Source organism: Puccinia triticina, chromosome 3A (genome assembly GCF_026914185.1).
Source record: "Puccinia triticina chromosome 3A, complete sequence".
Lineage (NCBI taxonomy): Eukaryota > Fungi > Basidiomycota > Pucciniomycetes > Pucciniales > Pucciniaceae > Puccinia > Puccinia triticina.
The window spans coordinates 2,854,620-2,875,070 of NC_070560.1; the positions used below are offsets into that span (position 1 = coordinate 2,854,620).

The 20,451-nt window shown below is 45.3% G+C and overlaps 6 protein-coding genes across 6 annotated transcripts; all 6 read left to right on the plus strand.

Moving 5' to 3' along the window:
* Window positions 1-1,167: 1,167 nt before the first annotated feature.
* Window positions 1,168-3,727, plus strand: PtA15_3A334 (uncharacterized protein; the record flags this gene model as incomplete). Its single annotated transcript, XM_053167292.1, has 14 exons — window positions 1,168-1,264; window positions 1,346-1,406; window positions 1,470-1,666; window positions 1,739-1,804; window positions 1,881-1,936; window positions 2,085-2,149; window positions 2,242-2,416; window positions 2,519-2,546; window positions 2,617-2,734; window positions 2,844-3,040; window positions 3,102-3,187; window positions 3,249-3,289; window positions 3,375-3,432; window positions 3,524-3,727. 14 exons carry the CDS (start codon window positions 1,168-1,170, stop codon window positions 3,725-3,727), a joined length of 1,449 nt encoding a protein of 482 aa, XP_053018523.1.
* A 1,171-nt stretch (window positions 3,728-4,898) lies between these two features.
* On the plus strand, window positions 4,899-7,631 carry PtA15_3A335 (uncharacterized protein; the record flags this gene model as incomplete). The annotated part of the gene is made up of 6 exons (XM_053167293.1): window positions 4,899-5,032; window positions 5,110-5,710; window positions 5,809-6,006; window positions 6,091-6,618; window positions 6,729-7,451; window positions 7,551-7,631. The coding sequence occupies 6 exons, from the start codon at window positions 4,899-4,901 to the stop codon at window positions 7,629-7,631; spliced, it is 2,265 nt and encodes a 754-aa protein (XP_053018524.1).
* A 615-nt stretch (window positions 7,632-8,246) lies between these two features.
* On the plus strand, window positions 8,247-10,623 carry PtA15_3A336 (uncharacterized protein; the record flags this gene model as incomplete). The annotated part of the gene is made up of 13 exons (XM_053167294.1): window positions 8,247-8,302; window positions 8,371-8,483; window positions 8,577-8,629; window positions 8,730-8,869; window positions 8,944-8,977; window positions 9,093-9,273; window positions 9,374-9,385; window positions 9,456-9,537; window positions 9,622-9,699; window positions 9,775-9,810; window positions 9,892-9,954; window positions 10,046-10,387; window positions 10,494-10,623. 13 exons carry the CDS (start codon window positions 8,247-8,249, stop codon window positions 10,621-10,623), a joined length of 1,320 nt encoding a protein of 439 aa, XP_053018525.1.
* Window positions 10,624-16,929: 6,306 nt separating this feature from the next.
* PtA15_3A337 (uncharacterized protein) lies at window positions 16,930-18,764 on the plus strand (the record flags this gene model as incomplete). Its single annotated transcript, XM_053167295.1, has 3 exons — window positions 16,930-17,079; window positions 18,438-18,552; window positions 18,640-18,764. 3 exons carry the CDS (start codon window positions 16,930-16,932, stop codon window positions 18,762-18,764), a joined length of 390 nt encoding a protein of 129 aa, XP_053018526.1.
* A 237-nt stretch (window positions 18,765-19,001) lies between these two features.
* On the plus strand, window positions 19,002-19,259 carry PtA15_3A338 (uncharacterized protein; the record flags this gene model as incomplete). Its single annotated transcript, XM_053167296.1, has 2 exons — window positions 19,002-19,106; window positions 19,182-19,259. 2 exons carry the CDS (start codon window positions 19,002-19,004, stop codon window positions 19,257-19,259), a joined length of 183 nt encoding a protein of 60 aa, XP_053018527.1.
* An 842-nt stretch (window positions 19,260-20,101) lies between these two features.
* On the plus strand, window positions 20,102-20,422 carry PtA15_3A339 (uncharacterized protein; the record flags this gene model as incomplete). The annotated part of the gene is made up of 1 exon (XM_053167297.1): window positions 20,102-20,422. One exon carries the CDS (start codon window positions 20,102-20,104, stop codon window positions 20,420-20,422), a length of 321 nt encoding a protein of 106 aa, XP_053018528.1.
* Between the last annotated feature and the right edge of the window lie 29 nt (window positions 20,423-20,451).

Here is a 20,451-nt window from a genome sequence, read left to right on the forward strand (position 1 = left end):
TGCTAAAAGGCTGGTGCACTGCTGGGTGGCACTCCGGCGGACCGTCCTTCGTCGATTCGCCCTGCCGTGTACATACAGCCATACGTTAGTGTGCTTTAAATGGGTTACACTTGGTCTACCGGGCTCTACAGCATGCACAGCTCGCGGGATTCGGCTGTGGTATCTGGAATATAGAGTCCTGATGGTGAAGCGCGGCGAAACTTGGCGAAAGCCAGTTTGCGCGGGCACGCGACTCGCAAGAGATGTCTTCATCGAAAGCAGTTGGCATCGTGACCATCTTGCCCAACAGCTGTCTCGATTCGCGGGTGTTGTGGCAATAACCGTTTTGATGACTTGAGAATCATAATCATGTATTAGGGGGGTTCACGTTGCAAAAAAAGCAATGCTGATTTCGTCTGCTCATGCACCTGTGAGTAAGGTTTTTGCCTTGCAGATTGCTTCCAAAGGGGAGCTGCCCAGCCAAACCTTTTTGCTTTCTCACGATTTTCAAAAGCTGCATCTGCTGGTTTTGGTTGCTGATTTTCGAAATCAGCCTTACGTGAACCCCCCTATTGCATTGCCCGTTCTAAAAGCTGCGCAAGCTACGTATTGTAAGCAAATATGTACCTCAGTTAATCGTCACATCGGTCGCCAGCATCCTCCAAAAGATTGCATCAGTGCATAGACGTTGATTGGCTTGAAGTTTCTGTGGCTTTTGTGCTTCCTGGGAGTTTTCCGGCCGTTCCTGGTGATCATCGGGCGGTAATCGGCCAATCCGAACTTGCCTTTTGTTCCACATCCCGATTAAGCGGTGTTGAGTATTGGAGTTGTTTTCTTTGCCATTTCCGCTGTTTTAACTTTTAACCGAGAGCGCTAAACCTCATTCGCACTCGAGGCTTGTCCCACAAATAAATATGTACATACTAACTTGTGCATAATTTCCAGATCGAGAAAGCTTGGTCGACTCACACGGTGTTCTTGTCCCGACTTGTTCCAAGAAAGGTTTATCTGACGAGTAATCTACTTGTGGGCTAGAGATTCACGCCTCATCCATAAAATAATCTACCATCCAAAATCCGCCACGCTCTCCAGGCCATTCGAGGGATCCATTCACATTTGACTTGACGCCCTCAGACAGCAAGTTGGACCATCTCCCAGAAACAATACCCTTAAAAAGTCTCAAAAAACATGTGGGAAAGTTTAAATGGAAGCCGGTTGATTTTTGTCATCTCTCTCTTGACGGCACTGTGTTTTATGTTAATTGGGTACGATAATGGAGTAATTGGTTTGTTAATCACAAGATACTAAAGTACACAACCAAGCCTGTCTCTTCAAGCGTCCTAAATCCGTTTTTTTTTTTTTGCAGGAGGGCTCACGAATTCTCCCGCTTGGAATGAAACGTTTGATAGTCCTACGGGCAGTGACCTGTGAGTAAAAATGCGACCTGGTGGTATGCCTACCCACTGAATCCAGTTAACATCGTGTGACAGGTCAACAATAGTCGCCTCTTACGAAATTGGATGTTTTGCAGGTGCAATCTTGGCCTTTGTTGTTGGAGAGAGACTGGGCCGGAAGAGAAGCATTAGACTTGGAGCTGCTTGGATGATCGTCGGAGCCGTGTTGCAGGCCTCAAGTTACGGACGTCCCCAACTGATTGTTGGAAGGATTTTAAGCGGGATCGGCATGGGTTTGCGGCTCTATTTCGTCCCTCAGCTTCTTGGAGACCCAGATAAACTGATGAATTCTTGAGTCTTTGTAGGTTGCATCAATTCGACAGCACCAGTCTTGCAAGCTGAGATCAGTCCCAAAGCTACAAGAGGACAATGTGGGCCTTTTTTGACACCACCACCAGTTTGATGACTGCAATTCGGTCTTTGATACCAAATATCAACTCTCTACAGATGCATGCGCTCAACTTTCTACCCTCAACTTCGGCATTTTTCTCAGTTACTGGATAGTAAGTACTGGCTACTAGTGGGAATTCCATTCTAGAACAATTTCCTATATTTTTCAGCAAGATATCACTCCGTTTTCGACATTGAAATCATTGAGTCTTTATCAGAGGTTAGCTTGCTAACTAAACTGTCCCTTCAAAAAATTTGCAGGACTATGGGATGACCAAACGTTTCTCCGGCGCCGTCTCTTTTAGGTTCCCAATTGCTTTTCAACTGTCTGTGTCAACTCATTATTTGATCTAGGCATATGCAGTTGCTGAGTGGAGAGCTTACAAGATCCATTGGAACCGATTTTCCAAACTTGCAGGGCGATGATCCTTCCTATATTCATGTTCACCTTTGTAATTCCCGAGTCGCCTCGATGGCTATTTTTTCACGATCGTTCGGCTGAGGCGATGGAAGTATTGTTACGACTAGAACAACCGGACATCGACAGCGAGGATCCCGAATTGCAGGCCAAATTCAAGGAGATTGAGGCCACCGTGTTATATGAGAAATCCATTCAAATAAAGGGTTACAGGGAATTGTTTCGGAATGATGGCTCGAGTTCCCGAAGAAGATTGTTGATTGCATGTTCAGTCTAGTTCTTCCAACAACTCGGCGGGATTAATGGTCAGGTCCCCTCGTCGGCCACTACCACTTTGAAAACGCAACATAAACTCAATTTTCTTGAAAATGACAGGGATTATTTACTACGCCAACTTCATCTTCTCGAGCTCTTTGGGTTTTTCAGCCAACACCGCAAGTCTTGTCTCTGGATTCCTATTCACCTGGTTTTTTATCGCCTCTTTCATTCCATGGTCAGTCACGATGTTTAATCATCAATTCCTCAAACCAAGCTTTAAGTTAGAAGATTTCGCCTGATGACTCAAGTCTTGCTTTTCAACTCGGCTACTTTATTGGTACCAGGTTTTTAATCGACACCGTCGGTCGAAGGAAGCTATTAATCTCCTCAGTTCTTTTCATGGGCTCTATATTTGCAGTATTGGCGGGAGTAGTCAAACAAATAGAAGAAAAGCCCAGCGACTCCTTTGTTTACGGCGTTGTCGCTACTGTTTTTTGCTTCTTGTACCTCGGGGCCTTCACCACCGGGTTCCAGGCAACTGGTAAATCTCGCCAGCTATAGTACCATAGAGTTTACACACTCACAATATTTCGTATTCCTAGTATGGGTTTATCCCCCTGAGATCCTCCCCATCCGAATTCGTGGAAAAGGGACCGCTTTGGCCACTGCCTGTAATTGGATCATCAACGTAAGCTACCCATTCATCCTTCATTCTGTGTTCTACTTCTGAGAACAACTATCCTGGACAGTTTGCCGTGGTTCAGGTTTTCCCACCGGCAGTCAACAAAATGTAAGTCCAGCACCTTATTTGACTGCGCTACAGACAGTCTACATTTGGGAATTTAATCATTGGCCTTGTCACTGTGACTCTAAAGCGGCTGGAAAACGTACCTCATTTTCATGTGCTTTAATTTTTCATTTGCACCGATCATGGTAAGATTCATCCACATTTTTTCTCCAAAATGGCTTTGAGCAAGCTACCGAATATCATATCATGAATTAAACAACCATCCTTGTTACGTAGTATATTTTCTATCCCGAGACGAAAGGCAAATCACTCGAAGAAATCGACTTGCTCTTTGGAGATGGAGTCAGCGCCGATATTCGTCACCAAAGTGTTTCTCAATTGGCCTCACCAAAGCCGAAAGACCACCCTTCGCTGCCCTCTCCCCGCTTAGGTTACCCCGAGAGTCGAAAAAGTACCACCCTGCTTGACCTCGAAGTCTGATATGAGATAAGATTAACCTCACCTCTCTAGGCATGATGCGATCCATCACCGTCGATATATACCCCCGAATCTCTGACATCTTTTATCGATTCATTTCTTCTATGCGTTTTCTTTCGACTTCATCTTTTCATTATGTGTAACTTTTGCGCACTTGGTGTAATTTTGGCTTGCTTGTCTGACAACATATAGATATTTCTGTCACGATTTCTGCATATTTTTTTACTTCACCTTGATTTCATTATTTAATTTTCTCATGTCCCTTGCTACTGTTTTATCATTTGCTGTTTACCTTCGAGTCTTTTGGATTAAGTTTTTGTTGTCTTCTTACATTACTTTTGGCTGTGAAGTCTGATGATGATTCCCCTCCCTTTGACTGTACAATAAAGCTCCAAGAAAGACTCATTTTTCATTGATGTCGCATGTAAATGATTACAAGTTTGTCACAAATTGTTTATGTGCGGTTTTGCTTCTTTGAAATTTCCGCCTCAAAATAAAATCAACAGCCCCTTATTTCAATCTAACCACGATGACCCCTTCCATCAATCCAACCATGATGAATTGCATGTGCCAGAAGACCAATGGTATCATCTCTTGTGGACCCTCTGAGTACTAAGAAAACTTTGCTTAGCGCATGAAGCGGTGGAGAACCATCCGGTCAGCTGTCCCTGGCCATGGAAGAAGAGGTCGGGTTTTCTCTCTGTTCCCTCCTCAGTGGACGACTTGCTGCCCAATTTGGACTCTGCAGATGTTGTTTTAGGCCCGGAAGGTATAGGTTTTTGCTTGGAAATCTAAATAGCTCTAAAGAAACTCAATTCTGGGGAGAGTCTAGAGACATCGGTTTTTCCCCGCAGGCGCAACTGAACCCGATCACAGAAGGAGGCTGTCTAGGGCTGTCCATGCAATCCCAACTTTCCATATCCAGCTGGCAGGATGTCGGACCATGGTCGAGTTGCAATCTGTTGCATGTTGGCCGAGTTTCAAATTCGTACGTTGTAGACTTCTGGCATATCCGGTGGTGGAGCCGGATGTGGAAGTTGGTGAGCTGTTCCTGCCATCGGTCCGCGGATAGTCGGTTTGGCTCCGATCGGCGCTCAACCGGAGCTGGGTTCGTGCTCTCTGAACTTGTCCTCCATCCCTCCTCGTTGACTCGTCCCATGTCAAGTCGGTCCCCATGCTGTGCGCTCACCCTTCCTCGGCCGAACGTCATCTCGCCAATCGGTTCTTTGGAAGACCGTCGTGCTACAACCATCGGGCCATCCTGCGGAAGAAACCGATCGAGCCCTGGTCTATGCGATCGAATCTAGTGTATGTACGTCTCCCTTGCGCTAAGCGTGTCACACTGGGTTAGCAAGTGAAGCTAATTTGGCCCATCTCCATCCAAGGCCGTCATTCACCAGGGCTGCAATTTTGCCTCGGCCGCCTTCTTGGCCAAGGGCAACATCTCCTCAATCGCTCCCCGGAAAGTGTAGTTTGCGAGTCAGGTCAAACCACATTCGAACGGTTTACACTTCTGTGCGCCCCCTTCCATTCGGCCCCCCATCAGATCGGAACAAGCTGCTCAAGTGGTCTCTACTTTCAATCGGTGGTACCAGCCTTCTATATCTAGTATTATCAGCCGATGGATCCCTTCAACTGGCCACAAGGCCAGAACCAATCAACAATGAAACCAATGTTAAGCCGATCACAAGACCAACTCACAGAAAAACTTCAAAATCTAGATCTCGAGCCCTCTGGAACTCGATCAAGAGAAACATAATTGAGCCTGTTGCCACAGCCAGCCGATTCTTGTATCTTCTGGCTTTGTTTTTGCCCGTACTCGTCACATCACCGGTGGTCTTGTTAGAATACATCGAATTGGCACACCCCAGAAAACGACGAAAACGCAGGAAAGATGGGACGCTGATCACCGAACGTGCAAGTACCAGCTGGTGGTACAAGCTTTTAGTCAGCTCCACCCAGAAAGCCGGGCCAACCTTCATCAAAGTAAGATGTCCTGATTGCTCATGAGGATCGTGTCACCGTGAATGAGGATACACAGATCATTAAATCAACTTGGCCCACCCTCTCTTGATTATTCCCAGTTAGCCCAATGGGCTGCTTCCAGGACTGACCTATTCCCTGCAGCACTCTGTCAACATCTCGGGAAGCTTCACTCCAATGGAAAACCACACTCGATGGCATACACGCGAAGAGTACTAGAAAAGGCATTTGACAAGAAATTCGAAGACATTTTCATCTCATTTAACCCTGAACCTTTGGGGATTGGTGCGGTCGCACAAGTAGGATTTTCCCCTCCCATCTTTCAATTTTAACAGTGCTTGATGACTCATGACACTGCGTGAATTTTTACGCATGCCATTCAGGTTTACAAAGCGACCCTAAAGCCTGATCTGCTGCCAGTTTCGTACTTGGAACCTAAGCATTTAAACAAAGCGAACAAATTATCAGTGGCTCAGTTGTCGCGCAAGTTGGCGACCTCAGATGTAGACCCACCAATGATGAAGCCTTCCACAACTGTGGCAATCAAAGTCCTACATCCCCGAGTGACGAAGAACATCAAACGGGACCTGAAGATCATGGGCTTTTTTGCGTATCTTGTGAACTGCTTCCCCGGGGCCGAATGGTTGAGTTTCCCAGAGGAAGTCGAAGTGTTTGGGAAGCTGATGGAAAGCCAAGTTAATCTAAAGGTGGAAGCTCAGAACCTAGAGCGCTTCGAGAATAACTTTACCCACCGGAAAACGGTCTCTTTCCCCAGACCTCTTAACGCTTACACCACTGAGAAAGTCTTGGTCGAGGAATTTGAAGACGCCTTGCCGTTGAAATATTTTCTGAGAGATTCGGTTGGCCCGTTTGATCATCGGATATCCAACATTGGGCTTGATGCATTCTTGGTGAGTTGGCCTTGCAGGCCTGATGGTCTATTTCCTCTTTAATTTAATGAGAACTGGTACCTTGAATTGCTGATATTTTTTTCTTAATGTTTGACGGAACGTGAGCACAGCATATGCTTTTGATCGACAATTTTGTCCATGCAGATCTCCATCCGGGGAACATCATGGTCAAATTCTACAAACCGACAACAAAATCGATCCTTCAATCGCTATGGAGGAAGTTCACCAACGCGCCAGACATCGATGCAGGACATGAAGATAGCCAGTTGACATCGGATATCGTTCATAGACTGAAGAGAGTCAATCGTGAAGACCCATCGAGCTGGAACGCTGAGTTACAGAGACTTGACGAAGAGGGCTTTCAACCTGAACTAGTGTTTATTGATTCGGGCTTGGTGAACGAGTTGGACCAGAAAAACCAGAAGAACTTTTTGGAATTATTTGAAGCGATAGCGGCATTTGATGGATACAAGGCTGGGAAGCTGATGGTAGAGCGATGTCGGACGCCGGAGTTGGTCGATGACGAGGAGACATTTGCGGTGAAAATTCAACATTTGGCATCGAAAGTGAAGGCGCAGACGTTCAGTCTCTCGAACATCAAGGTGGCCGACGTCCTTCTCAACGTGCTTACCGCCGTCAGGGAGCACCATGTCAAGATGGAGGCCGACTTCGTCAACACTATCCTTTCCATCCTCATCCTCGAAGGCATCGGACGACAGCTGAACCCCAACCTCGACCTCTTCCAGAGCGCCTTGCCCATCCTTAGGAGCCTTGGCAGCAAACAGATCAACTCCTCTGGTTCTAGTACAAGACACTTTGGGAGCATGTTCAAAGTTGGTCGTTCTCTCATCACGCCTTGAATTTCGTCATTTTTTTTTGTCTGTGATGGGCTTTCTTCAGTTCTCATCGGTATGATTTCTCATCTCTCGTAGATCTGGCTTTTACTCGAGGCGAGACAGTTTGCTAGTATTGCGGTGTCAGAAGTGGATGACATGTTGAAATATGACCTGTAAGTTACTTGTTCTCAAACTTCATTTCCTCCGACCAGCTTCCATGCATAAGATGGGCATGACTGATTTCATCTCAACCCCCCTGCATCTTCCACCATCATAAAAAACCCTTTCAAACATGACCTGGCCTTGTTTTCTTAACAGGCTGATGCCTAACATTTGAGAGTTTATTGTAATTATACGTATGTGTATAGAGGAAAGCGCATGTTATTTGGTATTCCTTCCTGTATCATCATCACCCAGAGTTTTTTTATGTAGTATCCTAGTTACACCCTGAGTTGATTTGATCTTTCTCTACTGTTTGACGTGTTCACTTTTTCGTATTCTGTTTGAATTTTCCGCGTACTTGCATTTGCCTAATAGAATGTCATAATTTACATTTGTACACTGAACTTTAAATATACAAGATTAGGATTTGGGACATCTGAATTTGATTCTGCAGAGGCTGTCGAATCGGTCTGCCAGGATCTGGCGGGCCAAGACATGCTGCAAGGGGCCGGGAAAGAAGGCCCAGGCCCGCTTGGATGTGTCAAGGTTTGAAGCTGCACTCTCACGTTGAAGGTTGATTCCCAATAAACCCGCCAACTTGTTGTTCCGCCGTTCGCGATTATTTCCAGCATGCCTCGCAACGACTCCTTTGGAAACCTTTCAACCCCATTTGCCGAGCCAGCCTGGTAAGCAGTCCTGCAGCCCTACTACACTACTTCCTAACAATATTTACGAGGCTTGTGTCCACACATAGGTACACTGGTCTCCCTTCGCCGTACTACAAGGCCTCACATCTCAGATTACGAGAGGTCGCAAGGAAATGGACGGAGACCCATTTGATGGACCAAGCCCACGACTGGGAAGAAAGTCAGTCCCCTAGGCTACTTTCCCCCTCCACATCCCTGTCCAGATTGGATTGATCACCGCTCACACTTTATTTGTCTTCTTGGTCGGATGCAGACGGAGCCATTGATCATGCAACTTATCAGCAAGCAGCCAAGGACGGTCTTATCGTTAGTGCCATCCCTCTCCTCCTACCCATCCCCTCAGTTTTCACTCTTCAAACATCTCACAGTTTTCTTGCTTACTTGCTTTCTAACAACCTTTGGAAAGCTGCCGAATATCGGCGGAATCAGGATCCCGAAAGAGTGGACCAAACATGCTAAAATCATTGCCGATATTTCCCCCGAGGAATGGGACGGCTTTCATGCATTTATCTTGCAGGATGAACTGATGAGATGTGGTTCGGCTGGGTGCTCATATTTTCTTGATTCAATTTCTTATATCTCCTCAAGAAAACTGATTCCGACCGCGTTTTTTTTTTCAGTGCTGTTGGTGGCTTATTCAGTGGTATGGCTTACGTGAGCGATCGGGATGAAATTCCAATGCATTTCATTTATGCTCACCGGGGCTGGCTCCTACCCATTGGCTAACATTTAATAACCCCATGACTGGATCATCTGGCGGAAATTTCAGGGTGCACCGTTGATATGGAAATACGGATCAGCAGAACTACGAGAAAAGCTTATGCCAGGCTTGCTGAATGGGAGCAAACGGACCTGCATCACGATTACTGAGCCTGGCGCCGGCAGCGATGTCAAAAATCTCGCGACGACCGCTGAGAAAAGTCCGGATGGAAAGCATTGGATCATCAATGGTTTGTGGCAGTTTATTCAAAGCCTCTCTACGATCAAGGAATATTCACTCATCCGCTCCAATCATTATGTCTTCCTATATCCGTCTTTGTGTATATTCAGGCACGAAAAAATGTGAGTTGAAATATCTAATTTAGAATCGTTTGTACGAAAAGTTGAATGGCAATTCTGCTTCCCTCTCTAGGGATCACCAATGGTATATGGAGTGATTACTTTACAACTGCTGTTCGCACTCGCGGCAAACCCGGAGACCCATCAGGGATCAGGTAAACAACATAACAGACGCCTTTCTTTTGTCTCGTCAAGCGATGTTGATATCCTTTTTCCTTTCCCAAAAACACTTTGGGTAGTGTTATTGTTATCCCTAAAGGCCTAGACGTCAAGGTCACCAGGTTGAAAATGGGCGGTGTCTGGTGCAGCGGCACAAGGTCAGTGTTTTATACTCTCCCAAGCTCGTTGACACAAAAAAACTGATGGGCCGAGAGATACTTGTGAAATTGTAGTCAAGTAGTCTTTGATAATGTCAAAGTTCCCATCGAGTGAGTTGGGATCCCTTGAGGGCTAGTCTCGAGATTCATCTGTTGGCCATTACTTACTTGTCATGATCTACAATTTTCAAGTTACCTTGTAGGAAAAGAAAACGAGGGATTCAAGTACATCATGTCGAATTTCAATCATGAGCGGTTAGTAGTTCAATTCCTTGATCAAGCCTAAAAAGACCAAATATATCAAGGAGTAGCACAAGAAAGCTGATAGTTTTGAACGGGGGGGCAGATTAAACATTGCATTTTCAGCACATCGAAGTGCGCGAGTGTGTATCGAGGATGCGATGGCGCACGCAGCGAAGAGAAAAGTGTTTGGGGAGCCGCTGATGGAAATGAGCATCATTCGACACAAGCTTGGCCAGATGGTCCGAATGATTGAGTCCCAACACGCATGGATAGAGAGTCTCGTCTACCAACTTAATCAGCTCAGCGACGCCGATGGGGCCGCTCTTTTAGGTGGACAAACCGCGTTGCTCAAGGCTCATTGTGGCATCACTCTCGAATTCGTCGCTAGAGAAGCCGTCCAAATCTTGGGTGGCTTGGGATATACTCGTGGTGGTGCTGGTGAAAGGTCGGCTTTTTTCCCACTTCTTTGTGACAATTTTGATATGATTGGATGTTTGACCGTCAAATTCGGCCTCATGTTCGTTTTTGTTTTGGGTTTATTGTTCACTTAGGATCGAACGTGCTTGGAGAGAGATCAAAAGCGTTTCGATACCAGGTGGGAGCGAAGAAGTGATGCTTGATCTGGCTGTCAGACAGCAACTGAAAATCAGTTTGAAAACTAGTCGCCAAACAAAATTGTGAAGCTGCCCCCCTTTTTCTTACAGCATTTTTTCCTCTCGATCGTTGTCTTTTCGGGTGGCCTCTTCTTGTTTACATAGTTGGCTATCTGACTGTCACCCTGGCCTTGTCAGCATCCATCACAATGTATTCTTAGCTTAGATGTACCACTAGAAAATAAGGATTTGTCTTGTATTCTCAAAAGATGAAGGTGCTGGGACAGTTTATTGTTCCTGGCACATCAATGTTCATGCAAACAAGTCTTGGGTGAGAGCTCGAGATGATCGGATTGCATATTTTGCTGGCCTCTGGGACACCCGCAGATGTTGATTTAGACCCCAAAAGTTTAGATTTTTAAAGGGAAATCTAGCTTTTTGGGCTCTAGATTACTCCTGGCAGTCTCCCAGATCACAACAAGAAGTTATCCACTAACTTACTATCACACATCATCATGTAGAGCAAGGATAAATGGACAAACACAAGAAATCAACAAAATGTATAAGATTCTATATACACAATCATTTGAGGCATTCATGCCGATGGCGACTTGATTTTGATGTAGAAACTCCCAGCTTTCAAAAAGTAATCAAAGACAATGTGTCTAGAATCCAGAGAAGAGAGAGAAAATACAAACAGCCAGAGCCATTGTTAGATGTCTTATCTGTTCCTTAAATGAAGCCAAATTTTTTTTCTCAGATGAAGAAAAGCTGAAACAAAATCAGAATGAAACTTAGAAACTGAGCCTTTCTGTTGCAAAACTTGGAGGCTTCGTGAATTTGCATCATCACATAATTTTTTCTCTGCCAATGAGATTGCTCTCATTAAACTATAATTGGTCCGGTTTATTTGGCCGGACTGAGAGTAGATTTCCTTGATTTTTTCATCATGAAGAATACTAGTTCTGAATTGTTCATGCCTCTGAAAAAGGATCTTAATGTACTTTTTCATCAACCTCATCCCGTCTAAATTAGTACCAGGTCTGTTTGGATTGATCTTTGAAACAAAAGAGGGATCCCTTAACTGATCAACATATTGGTGTATCCCATTTAGCTCTTCAAGAAAATCAAATGTTCTGGACATTACATGCCAGTGATTCTTAAACTTTTGGTTCTCAGGATCAATTTTGAGGGCTTCTTCTCCAAAAGCTTCTTTGATAAAATCTAAATAAAGGAAGCATATGATTTTTCTTTCTTCCCTTTCATATTTGTTTTTATCCTTCAAGAAATGCTTTTTTGACTTTCTAATAGTTTCCTGTATAGTGATGTGAGCCATGGCTCCATCCATTTCTGTTTTCTGTTTCTTTACAGAATTTGATATTTCATCAATTCCCAAAGAATTGAAGAATGACTCACATTTAAAGACTGAAATAACAATGTCATCCGTCCTTAGTTCTTTATATGAATCATTATAAATCAGAAGGGACTTTAGACAAAAATATGAAAACTGGTTCTTTTCTTTTTCACCAAGAACTGTATGAAATTTTGATTTGGAATTGTAATTTAAGGAATACAAGGGGGTAAACATCCACTTTTCAGTTCAAATATCTAGGGGATATGAGAGGTTTTGATTTGCATTCTACTTACCTTGGAATATACTCCAAAAGTGGGATGAATATTGATCTTTGAGGATGAATTGAGGTCTGGGATAAATTGGATAAAAGTCATCACTCTTGTATCTTAATTCAAATGTTGCAATTAAGTTCCTTGCAGCTAATTTGAGGGTTTTTGGCATTTTATAGAAATGCCTGAACTGTTTTTCAGATATCAATTGATGCTGGAACATAAAATCAACTGTTTCAAAGATGCTCCTTTGTAGTTTCAAGGCTGTTTTATTCCTCTCAGGAAAAATGATGTGTCTTCTTGAAAGTTGGTTCAATTCAATCAACAGCACATGCAAGCTTTCAATGATTGAATCTGTTGAAATCATTCCCTCAGCTATACCAGTTGCAAATCTAGTTGGCATGGCTGATTTGAGATATTCCTTTGCATATTTTACTGAGCAAATTTTTTTTCCTGTTTCTTTGTTACTCAAAAAATCAACTCTACTTCTTATTTGACACAAAATGAGTTTCTGAATATATTTCAATTTATCAAACTTCTTCAGAATCTCATGTGCATTTTCATACCTATGATTCTTAAGTTCCTCTGGAGCTTCATTTCTTAAATTGGCCAGTTTGTTCATCACAAGGCCAAAATCATTCTGTGAATTTATTTGAACTTTCAAGGAAGTGAAATTAATTAGTGAGTGTCTTAAAATAAACTATTGTAGGAGAAGAACACTACTTTGTTGCCATTCAGTGGAATCAATCACCATCCCAAGATCTAAGATGCGGCAACGTGAAAGGTATACTGAATTCAGCTTCAGGATATTGGTAGACAAATTCCTTTATCTCACCTATTTTTGGAATCTTTCTTATTTGAAATTGTTTTTGATTCAAGTGAGGGAAAGTAGTCCTATACTTCTGAATTGTTTCTTTTTCTGAAATGGTTTCTGCCTCTTCTAAGACTGGATCTATAGGTATTAATAGCTCACCTCTAACCATTGTGTTTGATGCTGTATGAATCTCTTTTGGATATGCAAAAAATGAAATATTAGCCCACTGGTTTTTGGCTGGAACACAAATAGAAGGGGATTTACCAAGTGCAGGCATTGCGGCTATTATTTGATGTATCACATGTAGGAAATATAAAAACAAGGAGCTTTTGCTTTGATACCACAGACAAACCACCATAGCCGGTTTAAAGAGTGAATCTGTTCAAGTGAGAATGTTGGCGCCAACCCGGCTCTTTGTGAGAATGGTTTGGTTGAATCAAAGGTGCTTTGGCAATAGTCCACCAAGTCTAACTCTAGTTCCCACTGAGAAATGGAAAACAAACAGCATCAGACTTTATATCCTTCAGCTGCGGCTTGATGAGCCTGCAAATGGTATTTCTTGTTTCAAAGAGAATGTCATTTTGCTCGATCTTCACAGCTGCGCATTTCCGCCAATGGTAGGTTTTTTTTCTTCTTCAGGCGTGAATCTTCTTTTAAGCCTCCTAAATCTACCGCCAGCAGGTGTGACCACGCGGCATGCCGCACTGCATAAACCAACCGCTCGGACAGTTTTGTGGTCCGGATTGCGGAACTCGTCGGACAAAATCAGTTCAATGACTGCTCGGACAAAACTGACCGACCGAGCAGTTAGTTTAAGCAGTGCTGTGTCGAGCAGAGAATCGGAGATGCTGCCTGAGAGCATTCTCTGTCACAAGCTTTGCCCCACATTTTGCAGATGTGCGGAGGCAGAGCGGAACCAATACAGCTTTTCATGACTTAACTGAATTGAAAAAGTCCCTTGCAGCTGTTCGGCCCATGTCAAGTCATTGGAATGGGTCCCCAGGGACTTTTGTGAATACTGAGCCTCTATGCTCTATGTTACGCGACAAGTTTTTCAATAAATCATCCGTGGAGCGGAGGTTTCTAATTTCCGACCGTAAGGCCGTAGTGCTAGCGGAATTGTAGCGCGTTTCCTCGGTGCAACGCTGCGTTACTGCGTGTTTAGCGGCAAAATCCCGCCAAAACGTTGTAACCATTGGCACAAATCCAAGCGGAATTCCACAGCGTAACTCGCGCGTATCGCGGACTTCACAAGAAAGTCACAGCAGTATCACCCGCGACGAGATACTTGCCCGGTCTGCTTGGCGGGAAGGTCCGAAGTCGCTGTGGGTGCCACACTTGCAATCCGGACTACCAGATTAGGAGTTACGAGATGGGTTGATACAGGTATAGTGCTAGTTGGTGGGTTGACGGGTAAGGGGGCGGGTGCCGCCGGCGCCGGAACCAGGTGGATTTCTCCGGCTGGGACCAGAGTCATTGCAGGCCGAGCGATAAATGGAGCTGCGAGTGTGTTACTAGCTGTATGACTGGTGTCAATCAGACTTCCAGAAGATCCGGACGGGCATGATCTGCCTTGATGCGTGATGACGGGCCGACCGGATTAAAGGATGAATGTGCGGGTGCCGATGGCCAGCCGCCTGTGGTTGAGAGTTTTTTTCCATGTGGCATGATTGATTGATGGCGAAAGTTTAGAGATAGTCCAGTGCGTCTTCTGCGATTAAAAAGTTCGGAGGTCAGCAAGAAAGAAAAAATGTCGAACCAATAGGCCTCTAGGGCTGAGTGCTTGGAGGAAACTCCAAATGAGAAGGTAATATTTTGCGCACGGTTAAGGGGCAAGCGTTTTTTTCTGCTTTTTCCTGCTCTATGAAATAAAAAGTGAGATTATCCCGCTGTTGCGGCGCTTTTTCCGCAGAAAGCGCGCTTCCTGTGGTAAGATTTATAGCGCCGCAGCGCAATCAATCAATCTTTGAAGAAAAAGTGATTCATTCCCTCGAGGCAAAAGTCAGTGACAGAAGTCTCGGTCAATACTCTCAGAAAATTCTCATTTGGATTGATGCGTAGCTTGTGTTTTTTTGAGGCGATACACAGACGGTATGTAAACTGATGTTTTTATAAACGTTGCCTAAATTACATCTGCAACAAGTGCCTTTTGTTAGACCCAAGGGGGGCACTCAAATTCCTTGCTGTTTTTGTCCAACCTAATGCGCAGCGGAAATGTGTTTTCATGGATGAATATCTGATGGTTTATGGCAAAAGTGGATGTTCGGAAAGCGCAGATAATGTTTGTTTCCTCTTATCAATGTTTGCCACTTGTGATTTTTGACCAGACTAGAAGTTTGACCAGAGACACACAGCGAAGTGATCTCTTCTCAAAAGTGATGTAATGGGGTGGACGAGAAGATTGTGGACTCAGGATTCTAAATCATAAGATACAAACCTCTAGCCTTTGTTTTCCGCAGTGCTGACCAAACCAGAGGCTTGAAGTTTGAACTGCCAAACTTGCACACTCGCCCATCTCTTGTGCTGAAGCTCACGTCGATACAAGCGAACAAAAAAAAAAAAACAGAAAAAAACTCTCAATGACCAGCTGTCTGCCGGAATGCTCCAGTTTTTCATAATGTTCCCAGATGTTTGGATGTAAAGAATAGCATCGGGTAGACGAGATTCTTGTGGACTCAGGATCCAAGCCATACATGACAGATGAATACCTCTAATTTGCTTGTAAACTTATTAAAATCCAGGCGTCCAAAGACCAGCCGATGGGGCAGGGCGTGGCCAGTAGATGGCCATATGTTACACCGCCGAATGACGAACTCCATTTGGTTGGGATTCCATCCTGAGGGATCCATGCCCTCAATCTTTGCAATTGTTTGCTTCATTGCGGGTATGATTAGACAAGCTGGTTCGCAAGCTGTGTGTCGAGAGTCAAATCATCTTTGCCCATCGGCCGTACAAATAGCGGTGGGCCACAGGTAGAGGCGGCTCTAATAATCTTCGTGAGTATCAGGGGCCCGGTCTTCACTGTCAGCGTAGGCTACAGTAGCGACTAGTTCAGAAAGAAAGTAAAAATAAGGAGCATTTGGCTCAGCGGAGCGTTATTATACACTGCAGGGCTCAAGTAGAAACCACTCTTAACCAGCAAACAAACAACAGCCCCTTTTTTTGTCTGCCCCAAGCAAACAAAACGTCGAAGTTGTCGCCTCAGTCGTGGTTTTGTGGACCAGAGAAGTTTTTTTGGGGCGCCTGGAAGGACTTAAAAGGGCCGCCCGGTTCTCACTTTCTCCCCATCAGCGCCCACTTCCTCCCATCCACAAGAACCGTCTGCATCTTTTTGTTACTCCATCGAGACTGAGAGTCCTGTGTCACTCAATGACTTTTTCCAATCTGCCAGACTCTCCAGACCTTCTCTCCATCCTCAGTTGACTCGGCATGGGAGTTCATTTGGGCTAGGCCCAAGTAGCCTGCATTGACTTTTACCACTTACGACGAAGACGGACAACCAATTATTGGACTCTTCTCTAGGGTGTTCTGCCCCTCAGGTCCAAGGCCACGCAATATCTCGTGGTGCAGCTTACCCTTCATTCTATTGCCAACACCCAAGTCTTGCGCTTCTCTTCACTTTCAGCGTCGTTCTTCTTCTGCTTTCCTCAATCGCGCGACTCTACAGCCCTTTTGAAATATCTCACAGTACAGACTTCTTCATTCCATCACCAAGACCCAGCGCTTGCAATTCTCTATACCTTCAGCGTCGTTCTTCTTCTGTTTTCTTTGCAACTCTCTAGACCTTAATTCCTCCTCTGCAATTTGCAGTATCAGTGACCCGACTCACATATTGTCACCGTCCTGATTAGACTACATAGCCTATTTTCTTTGAACGTTTCCCAGTCTATCATACTTGGGTATCCGGATCCTTAACCAACAAAGGATTAATACTCTCTGAACAGGCTCATCCACCCGATGAACAGGCTCACCCACCTGATGAACAGGCTCACCCACCTGATGAACAGGCTCACCCACCTGATGAACGGCCTCATCCACACCATGAACCACCCCATCAACCCGAAGCTGATGGGATGCCTGTCCCATGGCCCCACCGGCCCCGAGTCCGTACGCACTCATGTACAGCATCAAAGATAGGGATGGTTTTTATCCATATATTCTTGCTCACATTTCTTTTGAAGCATCACGGTTTATCGTGTCTTGCATTACTATATTTATTTATTTATTTTTCTTTATATTTTTCACCTCGATTCATTTCTCTTCTCGTTCGTCGACCTTCCTGCATCTTCCTCGTCTACATTTTGGTCTCGTTACTCTGGCTGAGTTCACCCCCATTCCGTCCTCCCGAGATGAGGTCACCGACACCAACTAAAACGACCCTGCTGCCAATTCAGAAGCTGAGTGCAAAAAGGAGAGGCAAGAAGAGTACGAAAGAAGTGGCGCTCAGCCAGACGCGGGCTCACCTACCCCCACTACCCACGTCTCTCTCACTCCGCGACTACCGTCGCTTATGTCGTTATTTCTCATCTCTCGAGTCAGGTGCTGATATATCAGCTCGATTCCTGCGGAGATGAGCGTGCCTACTTCCCTGCTTCGGCGCTCGGGTTAGCTGGTGGTATCTTCCATTCATCTTTCCAAAGGCCTCTCCCCTCCTCCTTGGCAGATTCCATCCCTTGCCCAAATATATACATGGCGAGTTTTTATCGATCGACGCTCAGCACTGGCATTTTAATCGATTGGCGCTCAACACTGGCGGGGCTGACCTGTCCCGGAGCAGGAAATTATTATTGGCTTCGTAGCGTGGCCGTCTATTTGGGGTTGGCCTGTCCCGAAGCTTGCTGTTTTTTGCTTCATGGCCAACGGATGGACGCCTAGGCTTCCCCAGACAAATCAGGATACATATCTCCGCCAGACAAAATGCTCGAAAGAGTTTATAAATGATACGAAGTACCTTTCTTACAAACCTTCATACTGCACCATCGAAAGCGTACAATCACACGAAGTGCCTTCCTTAGAAGCACACACCAACAATCAAACGGGCCAACTATACGAAGTGCCTTTTTGGCGACTTAACATACTGCACCTTATCAAATCTCTGCGTCTTTTCCTTCTCCATTCAGCCTAGATATTTTGGCTATTCGAGCTATTTCAAGCTTTTGTAGCGTTCCGGCTTGTGCAGGTATAGCACTCCGAGTCAATCATATACCGAATATAGGAGGCATGACTCGGAGCTACTCGATTCATATATAACGATAAAGCCCTACATAATCGAAAGCCGAACGCATCCATATAGCGAAGGGCAGCTATGTTGTAAGTAGAATATGTATATATGATCTTGTTGTAGGCAGCTCTGGCTGCATTTCGAGTTGTGTGGTCTTGCCTTCTCGCGACCACCAGCTGGATCATCCTATCGAGTGATCGCACTATTGACTGGGAACGTGTTACATGTTCACCAGACTCTTTAGAGTGACGGTCCTCGTGAATGGGTGAAGAACGAAGATATTTCCTTCTGTGGAAGCACATTTTCATCTTTTGGTCGTCTTCCGATCGCCTCGAATCGGGGTTTGGATATTGAGACAGGTAGGTCAATCTTCGCGGCTTTCAGTTTAACGCATGATCCAGTGTGACTTCCAGCTGATTATCGGTTGCTTTTCTTTTTGCTTGGAGCTGCGATTGACGTGGCTGACGACTGGCGACTCCGACGTTTCCGGGTTGATGATATGAAGGTTCAGGGACCAGCCGCGTTTGCCGAGCTTCGTTTGGATCCCGGCCTTGCTGCGCCGAGTCGGTGACCACTCCGATCACCAGCTTCCGGGACAATTTTTGCCTTTCCTTTTTGCCGATTGTTTTCTGGTTGTTGTAACGAAGTCAATACCAACTGCTCTTACACTGCTGCAATTGTGACCAGCTCTGAGCTTTTTTTTGGCCGGATGGTATGGAAGCTGTGATGGAGTGAGACTTGAGAGAATCTTATATTTTCCCCGGAACCACCGTCGAAGGTTTGCGAGTCCGATCTGCCGATTTGGCCCATGGTTTCTCGCACCAGCTTCATCGATACCCACCAGAATCAGCAGAGCAACGGGACCACCAGATGGCAGTCAACGGCGACCCAGCAGAATCATCAAGTTCATCTTGTTTGTAATACCGCCCTGGAAACCGCAACACGCGCCAGGGAACCTCACTGGCGCGCATCAAACAGGGCCGAGTAGGACTGTCTCGAGGCGAACGTTGAAGAGAACGATTACACCGTCTATACCGCTGGCGATCTGGAGTTCAAGGCCGCATAGGTCCGCAAATCTGCCGCACGCAAGACCGCCTTCGTCGAGAACCCAGTTGAGCCCCCTATCTGAACCAGCTTTTCTCTCTCCACACATATCCTTCGACCTTCTCTTACCCCGGTGTTCATCTTCTTTCTAGGTCACCTCGGCTGGGATGAATAAATTCACACCGGTCCAGATCGAAGAGTTCGAAACCACGTTCCGGTATTGATCTCCTGCCGTTGAGTGATCTTCGCACTGGAGGCCGCCAGAGGCCGCCGGGTTGAAAATGCAATCTGAGCTCGAACCACGACGATGAGCAGCAGCAACCAACTCAAGCCCAGCGGGAAGCAGGTTATGTGGTCTCTCTGCTAAGCAAGTCGATAAAGTAACTATTGCGCTTCCCTTCTCTTATTATCATCTGGTCCTGACCTTATACGTTCTCTTTACATAGATCTATTCAGCTATTGCGAGTGTCTGCGATCATTCAAGACCACAGTCGAGAGCCAACCCTCATCCTCGATCAGACAACCCAAGGATAAATCTAGTCTTCAACAACAGCAAACGCGTAAAAAAACACTTTCTTTTCGATCTTAAATTTTCTAGCCAAACAGCACGCTGTCCCCCTTTTGTTCTTGAAAAGCTGAAGGAAAGGGATAACAAAAACTGGTCGTCATATTCCTCTGGTTTACATTTAACAAAAAGTGGCGAAAAACATCCATTTTTGATCAACGCAGTATCCAAGCTATTCTCGTTTTCGCACATGCCGTCGAGCTCAAGATGAAGAGGAGCCACCGAAGGAGCCAGCCATCAGGCCAACAGACGAGAGATAATGAGGGCGCGAAATCAGAAAGGATTGAGAAGAAGAGTCGATGGACGCGGATCAGACAGGAGAGTTCCTGAATAAGCTGCGACTTGGCGACTTACGCTACCATCCTCAGCGGCCATACAAGCCCAAGAACCAGACCAGACAGAAGGAAAGCCTCAGGCAAATCTTGGGTCATCTACCCTCAACCTCCAATAATCATGATCAGCTTCAACATGCTTCGGGGATCGAGTATCAGGAAATCGACATCATCGAAGACTTCTTCATTCTCCTCGGTATCCAAGGCACCCTCATCGAGTATCACAAAAACTTCTCCCGCGACGACCCTTTCGAAAGACTCCAGGGCGCTCGATTCTCTATTGGCTAAGGTTTGAGTTTGTCACCTCTCTTTTCTCT